Genomic DNA, 16,858 nt, shown 5'->3' on the forward strand with positions numbered 1-16,858 from the left:
CAAAAACAAGTATAAGCCAGTGAAGTATAATTTGCTATAAAAAATGCCATATCGCGTCAAGTATTGCTGTTATTTAGATAGCACTCCTACGCATGTGGAAAAGGGGGCCGATATTGAGGGAATGACTGGCAAACCTAGCCAGTCCACTGCTCCTTAAAACAGGTGCAAATCCCATTTCCATAAGGGTTACGAAACTGATTATGGCAGAATTCTTCCCGATTGTATATTTATATAAAGTTGTGTTTGTATCTTGATTAGGATTTTGCTACCTTCTTCCAAACACCATACTCCAGACCACAGGTGTCAAACTTAAGACCCAGGGGCCAGATACGGCCCGGCACATCATTTTATGTGGCTCGCGAAGACAAATTGTGCATCAAATTCGTGTCATTACTAGAATTGCAAATTGTCTTCACTTTTAAAAATATATATTTTTAAATATTTGACCAGTTTTTAGCAGTCTGATTTGAAAACGAGTTATTTGTCAGTTTGTTTTGTAGCTTATACTGTATATAATATGAGGTGCTCATAAATGTATTTGGGTTGACAGTCATAATGGCCCTCCGAAAGAAACTATGACTACAATGCGGCCCGCGAAAAAAAAAGAGTTTGACACCCTTGCTCCAGACATTCATACTCAATAATGCACAATTTTAAATACCACACATCCCTTTTATTTTGATTGATTCCGAACCAATTTGTTCTGATCAAATACATGTATTCAATAAAAAATTTCAAATGGAATATTTAATCCATCTGGAGGTGGGTGGGATATCAGTGTTCCCTTCACTCATTTATTAAATTATTTATCTAGTGTGTAAAGTATTGATGGATTAAGGCCAAATGCTGCATTTAAGGACATTTGGACGCATGTGGGTGTTCTGGTCGTGGTTGTATTATAGCGATAAATAAATAACTAAATAACACAGAAAGACAGCATACTTCTTTCAAAAATCTCCTTTATCTCACGGTTATTTCGTACATCTGTTGTGAAAAAAAAAAGACTAAGAATTTTCTTGTCTATAAACCCTTTCAAGTTTGCACTTATTCAGAATGTAGCTTTTCGTGTTTTTGATAGACAGTTTGATGAAATGGCTTTTTTGTTTTTTTATTTCCTCATTGTTGGGTGTTTGTTTTGAATTTATTTCCTCGTTGCTTCATTTCTGAAATGGTTTATGTATTATGATTTGATATAATTTCTACGGTATTTCTTGCAAATGCGCATTAAAAGACATGAAGGATGTATTTCCGACGGGCCCTGAAAGCAACATTGGGCCTATATGCAATGTACTTCCTGAAGAAGAAGCTCAGTCAGCTGTCACAAACAGGCGAGAGCAGCCACCGCGGCAGTGAAGAAATACACGACGACAGCAAAAATGTCGAGCTTTTCCAACAAGTTCAGCGAGTACACGTTGACTCAGCTCAATGAAATGCTAGAGGACGACGAGAAACTTACCAAAATGATTCAAGAGATGGACGAGGTATGTTAAGCTCTTGCTAATGTAGTTGCTAGCTACTGGCTCTCGTCGTTTGCGGTTTTCTGAATCTTTTGTTTTCTCACGAAACACCCCCCGTAATTGCATGAAAATTTGTCATTGTATTGTAAATACAGCCATAAATTAGTACATTCAAAGTAGTCGTACATGTTGAACAATGTTCACAGTGTTAACGTTGCGTCAAGGATTGTTTAAGTCTTATTATTAGTGTATTCAGTTGACAACATCGCCCTAGCGTTTTATTTTCCTCGCCCTAATACAAACCTGCATTTTTAATGAATCAGTTGAGTGAGACCCACATAAGGAAGAAGCACTGTCATGGTGAGTCACGCGAAAACATGCCAAGAAGTTTCCGAGCAAAGGCACTTTTGGATTTGTGTCGTCCTGCCAGACCACTTGGGAAACCTGCTAATTATTGTCTAATGATAATCCGATCACATGATCTAAAGTAACAGGCATTAACCTGTTTTCATATTTTCCGAGAACACGATTTCCACTAAACAGAAACTCCCGTAACGCTGTCACGCTAAATTGTTGATTTTACCTCGGGATTTTGCATTAAAAGACTTGACTCGATCTGGTTTACAATCGAGACTTGAGACTGGGTTACCATGGTGATCGTAATCATTTATTACATGATCGTATCATATGGCCAAGTGAGGACTGCATAGTATATTTTTAAGTTATTAATTGCAAAAATTAAACATGATGCGTAAACGGACGAATTTAGCGTTTTTACTTAGGATATGCTTACATAATTTAGGATGATGTGTGGTTTTGAAATTCTTGTGATGTCAATGTATGACCTATTCCCTGTGACAAAAGGCCCCGGCAGTCAATCGTAAGGTAGAGTTTTGAAGTGTGCTACATTTATTTCACCTTTCCAAAGTTTAAGGATCACTGGCTTGTGAGTCAGTCTTTCTGTCGCCGTTCCACACCCTCTCTGTCAATCTCTGTGATATTCTTTTTCCATTAACGACCGCGTGTGAGTTTCGTATTTACTCTAATAATATAGTTGTTGACTTATGTGATTCATAAGAAGATAAGCAACCTCGTAAAGACGTCCACAGGTGCTGTCTGGGTGGTGGTTCTTTCTAAAAGACACTGAATGGAAACAAAGAGAGTGGATGTCACGCGGTCATTAACTGAAACTTAAGCTTGCCACCAAAGTGCACCACCATAATGTTTCTTTTCAAACACAATACCTTACTTGTGATGTCAATGCCTGTTTTTGTTGTTTGTTGGAAGAACTTTAAAGGCAAAGTGATTGTTTAATTTTAGGTGAAACTCAAAATGTCAACAGACATGAAGCGCTCTTTGTGTAAGGATAATAGATAGGACTGTTAATGTCATTACTAACAACGGCAAAAATAGAAATCATGTTGTATTGTTATTGTTCCATCTCATGTGCCTCATGTGAGTTTTTTGGGACAATGTTTACATATTTTAGTCATCCACATTCCCAAAGCTGAACCGACTCTACTCTCTTCTTTGTAGCTAGATAATTGTGGTAGGCTGCAGCATTTAGAAGTTAACAGAGTTGATGAATATTCAGAATTGCCACAGAACCTCAAAGGTCAACTAAAATCCATCACTTTGTCTGATCTACCCAATGTTTGTATTTGAAAACAATTTCTCAACTAGCATGCAGTCAACACAAGAACGAGTGGCGACTGCACAGAGGTTAGCGGCTAATTTACAGAGGCTTCAGAACTTTTTTTTCACCCCACAAACTTCAACGCAAGAGCGTTGCATAAATGCTCGAGATTGTGTATTTTGTTTTGTAGCAATATGTTTTGTTAAAACTGTTATCATTGATCTTTTTTCAGAAATTGTTCATTGCTTTGTGCCTTCAATTGAAAATGATTCAAGACAGATACAAACTCCAGATTTGATAAGATTACTGTATGTGTGCTGTTTTCATCTAGTTATATTTCCTCTTCCCAGTATTGTGCCAAGTAGTAAACCTGAATATGCAAGATCCAGTAAACGCTGCATCTTCCTGTTCACATCGAGTCTCCTTGTGTCGCAGCTCCTTCAAGCCCTCCCATCGTAGCGAGTCCGACAATAGTGACATTTTCCCCTCAACAAAAAGAGGGCTGTTGTAGAAATGCTGCCCACGCTAACGCGCCAAACAACAAGCACATATGATATAAAAATTTAGTTAAAGCTTTTGTTTGCCCATTTATTTCAAAATTCATTACAATCTGGCAAATTCATGATTCAAATCAATCCCTGTATAAATCTGCTATGACAAAGATTGTAATTCTAAAGTATCAACCTTGACACTTTACAACTGTTGTTCAAGAGAGGGTTGTGTACTGTACCTTGTTGTGTTGGGATGAGTACTTAGCATAGCGGCCTCACAGTTCTGAGGTTTGAGATCCGAACTTGGGCTCTGGCTAACCCCAATGAGGGTAAGCACTATAGACAATGGATGAAGTGTGTCGAAAATAAGGGTTTCCCTTAGCAAATATTTTGTTTTTTCCAGAAACTAGGCCTGCAGGTATTGATGCTATTTATAGATTTCCATCTTTAACGAGCTGTGACAAAAGAGCAAACTGGCTCTTGTAAAGACAGACTAGATAATGGTATGTCATATATTTAGCTGCTTGTCCAGTATAACATGTTTCCTCTGATTCTTGCGATAACCAAACAATGCATGCAGAGTCGCTCTCAAATACATTCCATTGTTTCGAACTGTATGATACTTGTTCAACTTCCCACTGGTCTTATTCTTACATATGACTTCCCTCATTTGCACATTCAGCCTGTTGTTTGAATGCCTAAATTTCAAAGTGTGTTTTATTGTCATTTTCTTCACATGTACCAGACATACAAAGGAATCAAAACTACATTCCTTGGTATACCACGGTGATAACAAGACAAGACATAGACCCCAAACAACAATACTGTCAAAGGAGAGAAAACCTAATGTTAACTTCAACCTAATACTGCAGTGACATTAATCAGGTAAAAGTGCCCGTGATGAGAGTTTAGCAACAAGTAGTAAAATAACTCCGTGTATAACATCAGTCATGCAGCAACGAGACAGTGCATGACATTCCGTTAAATTCAAGAGTTTTTATTCGCCATGTTTGAGCGTGCATGACATTCCGTTAAATTCAAGAGTTTTTATTCGCCATGTTTGAGCGTGCCAAACAAGGAATTTGACTTCGGTAAAACACACCCTCTGTTCAACATTTAGGTGACTAACAACACTCAGGACATGTGAATAATGGCAAAAACAGTGTAGACAAATTCAAAAAGGTGTGAAGAGCAGGATGTTATTGCACAGTAATGACTCTGAGACTCTATGAGTGGTGTGAGTTCATCAGAGCAACAGCCTGGGGGAAGAAGCTGTCTCTGTGTCTGCTGGTTTTGGCGTACCGAGCTCTATAACGCTGTCCGGAGGGGAGTAGTTCAAACAGACTGCAACCTGGGTGAGAAGGGCCTGTAGAGATGTTCCTTGCACGTTTCCTGGTCCTGGACAGGTACAAGTCTTGGATAGATGGGAGGTTGATTCCAATGATCTTTTCTGCAGTCCTGATTGTCCGTTGCAGTCTGTGCTTGTCTTGTTTGGAGGCTGATCCAAACCAGACAGTGATGGAGGTGCAGAGGACAGACTGGATGATGGCAGTGTAGAAGGTCTTCAGAAGCTCTCGCGGCAGGTTGAACTTCTTGAGCTGTCTCAGGAAGTACAGCCTCTGCTGGGCCTTCTTCCGGACAGAGTCTATATGGCCGGTCCATTTCAGGTCCCGAGAGATTGTGGTTCCCAGGAACTTGAAGGTGTCTGTGGATATAATATTAATAAAATAAAGGAGTGAAGACTGCGGGTTCCTCGGCTTCATGACAGCCTTGATGCAGCTGAAGGAAGAGCGTTCAGCATCCTTACAGCCTGGTGGACAAAGCTGTTTGTAAGTCTGGTGGTGTGAGAACGGACGAAGGCTGTTTGTGTCAGTCAGAGTCAGCTTTATTGTCAATTCCTTCATGCTAAGACGCACAAAGAAACCGAAATTTCGTGTGTGTGTGTGTGCGCGTGCACGCGCGGGCAGGCGTACACCCGCTACTATTCAAAAGTTTGGCGTCACTTAGAAATGTCCTTATTTTTAAAATGAAATTGTTGTTTTTCAACAAGGATAACAAACTACCCAGGAATATGCCTATATTAATATAATTAATATATATTAATGTGGTAAATGACTATTCTAGCGCCTGAACGTCTGGTTTTCTGGTTTTTAATGCAGTATCTAAATAGGTGTATAAAAGCCCATTTTCAGTTTTGAACGGTTGTGTATATATAAAATATGATATGCTGACATAGAAGTAGGCCATCCTACTTTCTGTCCTGTAAAGCGCTTTACTACTGCAGTTGTTTTTAAAGTGCTATATAAATAAAGATGTATAAAAAAAAAAAATTAACATCCATTATGTTTTCCTCATATCGTTCTGTTTTTTTGTGGTCTGAACTTTGAGCTAATCTCAGGCTTGATTCCCGTCATGCTAAAATACAGTCGTAACATTCTTTTGTTACAGATGCAGGAAGTACAGCAGAGCAAAGAGAAAACACTTGTTAGCAACAGAACCCTGGCAGAGGAAAACCTTACCCTCCAACCTGGACTGGAGCTCAAGAAAGAGAGACTCATCAAGAGATATGGCTGCCTTCAAGAAAACTTTGAGGCCTATCAGCTGCGCAAGTCGACTCTAGGTATAAAGGCAGTTTATTTCTTTATTGCGTGTGCCATAACACAGTCCAACATTGAATGATCTCATCAACTGCTGTTGATACCTTTGGCAATCCCGCTTCCCTCTGCCTCTTCTCTCAACTTCACTATGGTTTAAACAGCTCTCAGTTCCTCATGTTTGTGTAACAACAAACGCACTTTTCACAGGTAAAACCCAAACTCTCCGACTCTGAGCTTTAATTTGAGGATATTTACATCCAAATGCGGAGAATGGTGTTTCAATTACAACAGAATTCACATGTGCCTCTACCTTCTTAATGTATCAGAATTACAGTTGACGGTTGGTAACTTAGCTGACTGGTAACAAGGGGCCACATGGGCCGGCTCGGCGACACAGCTGGGAGGTCCTCATGGCTACATCACCAGCGGTGGTTGGCTGGCTGACACGGTGTGCGGTGGGCTCAGAGCTTTTTTGGCTGTGGCACAAAGCCCCATGTCTGGCTGCTAAGAAGCTAAAATCGTTCAGCTAATCTTGTTCATTTAGCCGCCTGAAGCTAATTCTGCCTGGACAAGCCATAGGAGCTAGTAGGAGTAGAGTCTGTCCGACGATGAGCTGTAGCAACTTAAGGGTCGCTAAACGTCTGAAGACCAATTGCCACCAAAATTACTATGCTCATTCCTCCTATTGTCCCCTTAATTAGTACCACGATCAACACAATAGCTTTGATTTTTGTGAGGTGCACTTGTGACTGTACGACACAATAGTTGTCACTCAAGTTTTAACATTTACGATCGTAGAATGAGTTTACTCACATATTCACTCGGATGACTTTTTTTTCCCGCGTCCACAAACCCTGTTGAAATATGCCAACATGCTGTTTCATTTTTCCCCCCTCTATCTCCAGCTAAGCCACACCCCCAACACGACGCAGCATTGTTTACAACCTCGAAAGAAGTCCATTCTCTCAAAAAAAGCTGTAGTCATTGATCCAGCAAATTTGTTATCGGGGTGATTGGACTTCTTGAAATACAAACTGAAATTTTCAACATTTCTGATCTTCACCTTTTGATGTAAAACCCAAATGTCTTGGGTATAAAACAAAAGCAGAGGGATGGAACTTGCTGTTCCAATACGTTTATAGGTTAAGTGCCTGCCATTTACCAATTGTATGTTTTTTTTTTTTTCTTTGTTGGACTATGACATGCCTTTATTTCAGAAAAGTACAAGGAGTGACCATTTTAATTCCATTCGTCAACATTAGTAGTGAATTAAGAATTTAAAGCGTGAATCTGAGCTCTCACATTTACACACGGTATGTGTTAATATCGTGATGCTATGGTCCATATCATTCATCAATTTTGAATGGGTTTGAAATTGAACATGTTGTTGCCATGTTGGTTGTACTGTTATTTCTTTGAACAAATAAGTGCTGGAAAACCTGTTTTTCCAGTTTGGGTACTTCCCGTTCAGAGGGTGAAAAGCTTTGTTCTGAGAATTCTTTTATTATTTTTTGCACAGCGGACTGCAAATAGAAACTGTGGTGCAAAATACCCCCAACAATGTGATATTACTGGAGCACCTTCACACTGCTTTCTAGTGTGTGAACATAATGTGATGATACTGGCTGTGTTGATGCAGTGGTTGCCTAGCTACCTCCTCAAAATAGCTCTCCAGCCACTACTGGACCACTACTCCTTCTGCTGGCACAAGTCTGGCTTGATTTCATCTGCATTTGAGATAGTATGTTTTGTTGCCTTTGCATATACTACCTATTAGCGTTGGGCAAATAATCACAGTATGTTTTGTTGCCTTTGCATATACTACCTACTAGCGTTGGGCAAATAATCACAATTTGTTTTGGATTCCGGATTGACCTTGAAAACATTAAAATCCAAGAAAAATGCTTAATTTGCAAGTTCCCGACACTATGAAAGTGCAGAAAGCCTGTGAGGTTATGTGATTCGATCATCTCTAAGCGTCCTTTAAGCTGTTTAATGACACCCCAGTTGGAGTTTATTGTTAACTAAACACAGCTAAAATAATTGCACGCTTTGTGTTTTTAAATACAATAAATGTTTTATGATTAAAGCATTGCCAGTGCTAATGTTAAAGTCAAATCCCCTTGACATGCTAATGCTAAAATGCTTGGCTAAAACAACCAGAGCTATGACTCCAGTTGCTTCATAATAGTAAGATCTACCCTGTCTTGCGAATTGGTAGCATGCCCTCCTGTTGGATTATTTTCTCTTGTCCATTATGCTTTTGGATGCCAGATTAGTGTCTGCCCACTGCCAGTGACTCTCCACAGTTGGTTGCCTCTCAGGATGTTGTAACACAGTGAGCCATTGTACTGCCAAAGCCTGGTGTGAAACAGAAGCAGTGGGCGGAGAGAGTGGTGGATGATGGGAGCTGACTTGTTTTCCTCTTTTCCGCAGTGCAGTACTGGCTTTTTAGTTCAAAATGGGACATGTTGGGTTACAAATAGGGTTTCACTGATAGGGATTTTTTTAGGCTGATTAAGATATTTGGCAGAATAAAATTTCCTGGCAGTCAACCCCTGTTGTTCGTGGATAGCGCCTAATGGAGGCTTATCCCCAACTTTTTTCAAGATTTTTTGGTGCAATGCATTTATAATGGACGTCAACAGTCTACAGTTGTAGCGAGGGGTATAACAAAACACATTTTTGTTAGTCCTCATTCAATTTTAGTGTTAACAATATATTTTTGGACACAAACAAGCTCTGGCAGCTCGTCACCTTGAGATTCAGCCCTTTTCAAACTGAGTCAGATACAATGTCCTCACTAAGTGCTATGACGTTTGGTTCGTATGGTCCAAATCCATATGGGAACCATATTATTATTATTATATATTATTATTATAACTTTATACAGTCTACCACACACCCCTACTTCCCCATGGAACCATTTCTGCCAGCTTACCTTATGGTGCACAACCATGATGTTGGTGGCGCCTCCATCTATCCATCCATTTTCCTTACCGCTTGTCCCCATGGGGGTTGCGGGCGTGCTGGAGCCTATCCTAGCAGTCATCGGGCAGTAGGCGGGGGAATACCCTGAACCGGTTGCCAGCCAATCGCAGGTTGGTGGCTCCTCTACACTGCAATCCAAATACTACATTCACCTGGATAAACTTAACCAATCACTGGCAGGCACTTCATCGCAAGCTGGCACGTTCATCACCAGCAGGCAAGATTGCCTGTAGGCACCGATCATGCTCTGACCTCTGTCACCATGTTGCAGACATAGGACATGGGATCCTTCGCCGTCGCCGCTACATCTGACCAGCATTTCCCCGATGGCTCACCCATCTCCTCTTTTTGGACTACCAACCCCCCGTCACCCCCACCTCCCGTACTGGCAACCTCAACAACCTCCGCTCCCGCCCCTCCTGCTCCTCCAGCCATCTCCTTCGCACTGCTGACCGATGTCTTGTTAACTATAACCTACTGTCTCCCCCCCCCCCCCCACTCTTTTTTATTCCATGTAAAAGCGACTTTGGGTTATTGAAAAGCGCTATATAAATTGAATGAATTATTATTATTATTATTATTATTATAGCAGTAGATGTGTTTAATCAGACTAATTACTTGGCCCACCACACACTGATGTAATACCTCACATCGAGGAATGTAACAGTGACTTGCATTGTGAAAGCATCTATGAACGTTCTTTAATCATTCATCCCATTTCAAATCAGTGATAGTCACACCCAGTTCTTCCTCCCACCTCAATTTCATTAGCACAGACATAACTGGCTCAATTGAAAGCATTTTTTCTTTGATATTTGAGATTATTTTTTAAGGATTTGGTTCACATGTAAGGCATTCATCAAGATGGGAGGGAGCAAAAGCCTCAAAGGTCATACCAATGTTTTCTCACAGTCCTTTATTTGTATTTAATCTAAAACAAAATGATCTACAAAGTGGTAAATTTCTTGAACCTTCTTTAAATAGGCAAATACCCACTTGAGATATAGCTCAATAATTGTGTTAATGCTGTTTTGTTTTAAATATTTAGTTTAAGAGTGATGACTTGAAGGATGGATTTCCCACAATTGGAGTGAGGAGAGACATTTGATTAGGAAGTTCCTTTCTTAAAAGACTCCTGCAATTCCACCTTTGGTGATTCTCACTATCACCTAACGGGGGACATACGTATTAGATTTATGAATTATCACTGTGGCCGTCATCTTCAGGGTTTTTGAAATCACAAACGTTTGACCCACTCCATCCACATCAAAGCAAGAAAGAAGCTTTGTGAACTTTGTGGATTGTATTCAAAATGTGCATGACCAAACCCAGAACAAAATAGCTGCCTGACCCCCAAAATGGATAAAAAATGGGTGGCCTTTTTGCCTAGTAAATCATTTTCATATTAACATTTCATCAAAGTAACATTTCCTATTTCACAAACGCAATATTAATGATTGGAGTGACAGTTGGAAGTCAGCACTACACCCAATGAGAAATGAATGTGACAAGTAGCAAATGCGAAACGACACGATAGGGCATGGCATGGCAGGACACAGAAATGAGTCAGGCATGTATGAGGAGTGGCTTTGCAGTCGCAATATACCCTGTAAGACCTTGAGTGCAAATGAGAGGACAATAAAGGAAGACAGTGTAGGGCAATTAGGGTGGCTCCAACAAAAGCAACTAAATCTCCTAGGCGTGTTTACTCGGGACATGCTGCGACACAACTATGCTGCCACAGTTACCTTGAAAAAAAATAACTTTACCGATTACCTGATTTTGAAAGTAATCAAGTCAGACTACAAGTTACTTTATTGTAGTGTTGTCACAATACTACAATTTTGACTTCAGTATTGCCATGGTACTGCAGCGATACCATGGCAAAAAGTAAAAACATCAGTCTAAAGCAGTGGCCTGCTAACAGATAAACAACTTTATCTAAATTATATTTATTTATAATAATTCAGAAAACATATACAACAAAGATACTACCGTAATTTTCGGACTATAAGTCGCTCCGGAGTACAAGTCGCATCAGCCATAAAATGCCCAAAAAGTGAAAAAAAAAACACAAGTCGCTCCGGAGTATAAGTCGCATTTTGGGGGGCAATTTATTCGACAAAATCCAACACCAAGAACAGTCATGAACGAGCAACAACAGGCTAAACGATAGGTATGCTAACGTGACATAAACACAAACGAAGAGCTGAGAACGGCCCTGACGTAACATTCAGAGTTATTTAAAAAAAAACGATTACATAAATAACACGTTTATAAAACCATCTGTCACTCCAATTCATTAAATCCATCGATCGTCCTTTGTCAACAATGGGTGCGCGCCGCTGACGGCGCTTGCACTTCAAAATATTCCACAGGCCCATATAACGATATATAAATTTGAAATCAAATAACTATTATATAAGCAATAATATTATCAAACCATCTGTGCACTCTAAATCATTAAATCCATCGATCAAATTCCTCATCCTTTGTCAACAACGCCGCGCGTGAGCCCTGACGTCAGCCTCGTCGTTATTCCACAGATCTAGTATATAACTAGATTGTAGAGTTAACAAAGTACAAGGAAAGACGTGGGTTTGGTAAACGGCTCTTTATTTAACAAAACAAACTTCCAGGCGTGTGGCGGCGTGGACTTCCAGCCACGGAGGTGGAAGAGAGATCCATAGAATAGGACCGGGCGTGCGTAAAAGCCATGACCGAGCCCCATCCACCGTCCCCGGACAGCCACTTGGCCGGGCGCCGGCCCTCGACTTCCATCCATGGAGGTGAAAGAGAGCTCCGTAGAGTAGGACCGGGCGTGCGTAAAAGCCATGTCCAAGCCCCATCCACCGTCCCTGGACAGCCACCCGGCCGAGCGCCGGCCCCCGACTTCAATCCACGGAGGTGAAAGAGAGCTCCGTAGAGTAGGACCGGGCGTGGGTAAAAGCCATAATAGTTTTTCAAACCTTCTGTCACTCCAAATCCTTAAATCCTTCAAACTCTTCGTCCGCCGTGTCACTTAGAAACAAAGCCGCTAATGATGCCGGTAGTACGTGGGGCCCTTCGTCATCTTAGTCATCTTCGTCATCTTCGTCATCCCGTGATCAATCTTTGTCCTTTATGTAAACAACCGCCGCGCCACGCCACGTCGCGCTGCTGACGTCACTTGAAATTCAAATTACAGTAATCCCTTGCTACATCGCGGTTCGTTTATCGCGGTTTCACTTAGTTTTTTTTGTTTTTTTGAAAATTTTTGAAAAAAAACATAAGTCGCTCCTTATTATAAGTCGCCCCCCCCACCCAAACTATGAAAAAAAACGCGACTTATAGTCCGAAAATTACGGTAATTAAAATTATTTGGTACAATAAAAATGCAGTTGAACATTTAAAAAAAATTAAATCACAACTTTATATACACCTAGTACAAAAGTCAATTGATTATATGTTGCAATCATATGATGGACTTTATCCTTGTTGTAACGAGAGATCTAAGTAACTTCTGTCATTTATGACTTGGTCACTTATTAAAAACAAGTTTTAGATCGTCTCACTTTATCAAGGTAGTGTTGTCAGGGTATGAATATTTTGACTTAAGACACCATAGTTACATAAAATAATTACCAGTACTAAAATGACACCGCGTCAAAAACTTAAAAGCAGTGAAATAATAGCTGATTTTATTAATGAATATACTTGAATCAGGCAGCACTTGGTATCGGTATAGATGACTACTCAAAGGGGTTTGTACAAAATGTTAACATTGAGGGTAGTAATAATTTGGAGACACAATTTGATGCAAAATGATTTCTTAATGTGGGTTTTTTCCTACTGAATAATTGCCCTTGAATTAAAGGTTGGAATTTTTTTTTATTTTAAACTTGGTCCTATATTATTTAGGGGAAAAATGAATTTCTCAGAAGCTAAAGAAGACTTAACCAGTTGCTAGTAATTACAGAGGGCACTGTACCTGCCCGATGACGTGGCCCTTTGGTGCTGATTCGTACTTACTGGTGTTGACTTTCAGGCTTGCTCAGGAGCACAACCATAACAGATACCTTCCTTAGAGATTAACAGGTAACATGATCCGTTTCAGTTGACTCAGTGGAACATGTTCTGAGCAAACAGAAAGCATTTGTGGTTGTCGGGATGAACTGGTCACAGGGCCAGTGGTGGCACATTTTACATAACTTCTCTCAGCCCCATGTGACAAGCATGTGTTTTCATACCCAAAAGAAGAAGAAGGCTTATAATTATTATTTCAGAAAAATATTATGTGGTGATTACAAGTTAGCTTTATCCATTGGCTGATGTTAAAAACAGTCTTCACTGTTAAAAAAAAAAAACATCAGTCCCAGTATACATCGCTTTTCACATCTTTTTGGGTCTGCTAGTCATTGTCGTAACTTTTTTTTGTTTTAGATCACAAATCAGGAAACACATCGCTGGACATTCTTTTGGCTCTACTGCAGGCAGAAGGAGCCAAAATAGAAGAGGAAACGGAGGTAATTATATTGTTGTCTCAATGAATCTGTTGCTTCATTCCCAGTGACCTGTTAGTAATTCTTCTGCCTGATATTCACATCTACAAAATTCTTTTCATGTTAAAATGTTGACATCATTTGCTACGTGAATCAGTCATTTTATCAACTACTATCATACTGTGCTGATATTTTAGGCAGTAGCGACCAAAAAGGCAATTTTCCATTGTTAAAATAATGCTGAACATGTGAGGCTGCATATACTTTCTTATCAGGAGAAAAAAAATACTCAGACATGATCTATTGGTTACCTATACATATTGCACTTTAAAGGTATGTCCCAATTGTGTTCACAAATGCAGAATATGGCTGATTCTTTCCTGGATGGTGACGTGACCCTTGAAGCCTTCATTGATTCCTACCAGAACCAGAGGAAATTGGCACACTTGCGAAGGGTGAAGATCGAGAAGCTGCAGGAGATGGTCCTGAAGGGCCAGCAGCTTCCACGGGCATCGGTATCTACCTCCCGGTCTCAGGATATGTCAGCTGGAGCCAGACCCTCATCCTCCCAGCTCACTGAGGCGGGCAGTGACTCGTCCCCTCTACTTCATCCCATTAGGAAGCCTCCACCTCCTCCATCCCAGACGGTACCACAACTAAATCCAGTTCCAACTGTTCCCCCCCAGTCTTCACCCTACTATGCAGTATCACCATATCCACCAATTCCTCCCAGAACAGGCCAGCCCTACCCAAATGTTTCTTCTGGCTATCCTTTCTTAGCGCAGTACCAACCTGCTCTGCCGCAGAGAACCCCTCCCTCTCGTGTGGCCCCGCAGCCCGGCTTCATCATTCAGTGAAGTAAAGCCATCGCCACTTAAGAGTTTACAGTGTGTGCCAAGGACACTTCGCTACTGGAACTCCTTTGTGAACATTTTTTTTTTGTGGCGTTTGCCATCTTTGATCATGACCGATCCCCAGACAGAACCAGCGCTGTATGCAATGGTGACTTTCATCAAAAGTCAATTTGTAATTGTGGGGATATGTGTGCACCTCTCACTCAACATTCCCATCAACACTCCAAAAAACATGGTGAGATCAGCCTGACCTTCATTTGGCCCAATTCTCCACAGAGGAAGCATCTATCTATTATAGCCTCTAATAACACAAGTTGCAGGTGTATGTAGGCTGTTGAGCTTGTCATGTAATGGCACTTTCTGCTTCAATGCTGTGCCCTCAGCTTTGTAAGCCCATTAGTTTTTGGTTTTAGTTTTTTGGGTCTCTTCACTCTCTACTGGCCTGCTCCTTAAGCTTTGATGGAACTCGGGAGGAAACTAGGTTTACTTACTCACTGTTTTACAGTTGCAACATATTAATATTACTTGTGTATGTAAGCAGAGAGACCGTATCTAACTGTGTTTTGACAAAAATATCATTTCCCAGCGTATATTCAGTGGGGAAAGCGTCTATGCTGTGATTTTTTTTTTAATATATATATATAAACGTTCACAAGGTACATAGAAAAACATTTAATTTCAGCATCATTTTATTAAATAGCGCATAATAGATTTATGTTTGATAAACAATCAAGACTGATCAACACGTATAGAGAAAGCAATTAAAAGGCAACGTGTCTCAGAAGGTGCGAATCTGCCTTGTTCAAGAGGGCTGACTTTTGCACTTAGTCCAATAACAGGGCAGATGTCAAAAGGGACTCGAAGAAGATGGGTGGCTGAACTGTTTTAATGGATAATCTGGGCTTTTAGAGCCAAGTCTATGATGACGAATTTCTATATTGCCATACAGTTTAAGTTAAGTTTGTTCAAGTGTCTTTTCTGGATTCATTTTGTAGCAAAGAGCTCTGTATATCTTTTGTCTTCAACACTCCTTAGTTTGGTCTGGAGCTTCTTCCAACAATTCAGTTGATCTCAAATTTATTAAGTGGATCTCAAACTTATGCTTGTGTTGTCACCCACTGAGCAGCAAAGGCTTCACTCCGTGTTAAAAGTTGTTTTTGTTCATGCAACCTTTGGTCAGATGGTCTGCCATGTGGAATATGTGGATCAAAAACACATTTGCGCTCATGCAAAACAGATTTCTTAAAGAGGGACTTGAATTCCAAAGCTTGGCTAGTCCTATGTGTTTCCGTGGTGTCACTAGAACACCACTTTTAACCCATACTGCTGTTGCTGTGCACTGTTTAAGAGCCGCGAGTGCCTACACGCGTAGTGGCGTCGACCACATCCTGCTGACTGCTCCGTTTTCTCTATTCTGCTCACTTGGCCGATTTGGGAAATTTGAAAAGAGCAGCTTTTGACTGTCAGGAATTGTCACTGTCCGCTCTCACAAGAAGCAAAAGGCCAGACGAGTGAGCATGTGCCAGTGTGACATCTTCAGCAGACTTTGTGCTGACTGGTGCTTGTGATCTGTTCCCCACGTTGTGCTGAGGTATGCCTGGCGTGACTTCAAATATTTTTGCATGTGCTGTTTTTTCTGTTCGTTTTTGTTTCGCTTTTAAACCCAATGCGTGAAATAACAGTGCTCTGAAATATTGTCATGTCAGTTGTACTTACCCTCAAGACAAGAGTATTTAGAATTGGAAGCTAAATTATCAACTTTTTGATGAAAAAGCGCATCAAACGAATATAGGATAATTATTTTTGTGCATGGCCTTTGTGCTTAGTCTGAAAACTCCCCTTAACACTTTAGCTCCTATTCAGCTGACTTGATACCCGTAACCATGGTTTTATTTGTGGTTGGTGATACTTTCAGTGTACTGTTTTGGTGTTTATGTACTCTGAATGTTTAGGTAGAATTTTATGCTGTTTTCAAGTTCAATAAATCTCAAATTTTTGTATTTGTTGAAGTTTTTCCTCGTATTGATATTGACATCACATCCTTTCAGATCACCGGTATTTATTTTGTATTGAACAAGATGGCCATCTGGTGTCTTGGATTGATAATGCACGAGTATTTCCAGGAGCGGTTAATAAGGGTAGAAAACTGGCCCCGACACACAAGTTTGGAATATTCAAATTTTGGGTAAAACTTTAGGATAAGAAAAATATTCGCTATATAATTCATGACTGGATAACTTTTTAAAACTTGTCGTAGCACGCATTATATTGTTTGGTTAACCGTTAATTGAACTGTCTGTATGACAAAATTTTACTCGGTGTACTTTAAATGCGGCAATGGTTATTTTAAA

The 16,858-nt window shown here is 40.3% G+C and overlaps 1 protein-coding gene across 2 annotated transcripts; it reads left to right on the forward strand.

Annotated features, from left to right (window-relative positions):
• Positions 1–1,281: 1,281 nt before the first annotated feature.
• vps37ba (VPS37B subunit of ESCRT-I a) lies at positions 1,282–16,513 on the forward strand. 2 transcript variants are annotated; one of them, XM_037258076.1, is made up of 5 exons: positions 1,399–1,481; positions 4,330–4,469; positions 6,033–6,204; positions 13,595–13,677; positions 14,016–16,513. In XM_037258076.1, exons 3-5 carry the CDS (start codon positions 6,033–6,035, stop codon positions 14,508–14,510), a joined length of 750 nt encoding a protein of 249 aa, XP_037113971.1. In that variant the 5' UTR covers positions 1,399–1,481; positions 4,330–4,469; the 3' UTR covers positions 14,511–16,513. The 2 variants fall into 2 exon arrangements, with proteins under 2 accessions (XP_037113970.1, XP_037113971.1); XM_037258075.1 differs by lacking the exon at positions 4,330–4,469 and having other exon boundaries at positions 1,282–1,481.
• The last annotated feature ends 345 nt before the right edge of the window (positions 16,514–16,858 follow it).

This window comes from Syngnathus acus, chromosome 9 (genome assembly GCF_901709675.1).
Source record: "Syngnathus acus chromosome 9, fSynAcu1.2, whole genome shotgun sequence".
NCBI classification, from domain to species: domain Eukaryota; kingdom Metazoa; phylum Chordata; class Actinopteri; order Syngnathiformes; family Syngnathidae; genus Syngnathus; species Syngnathus acus.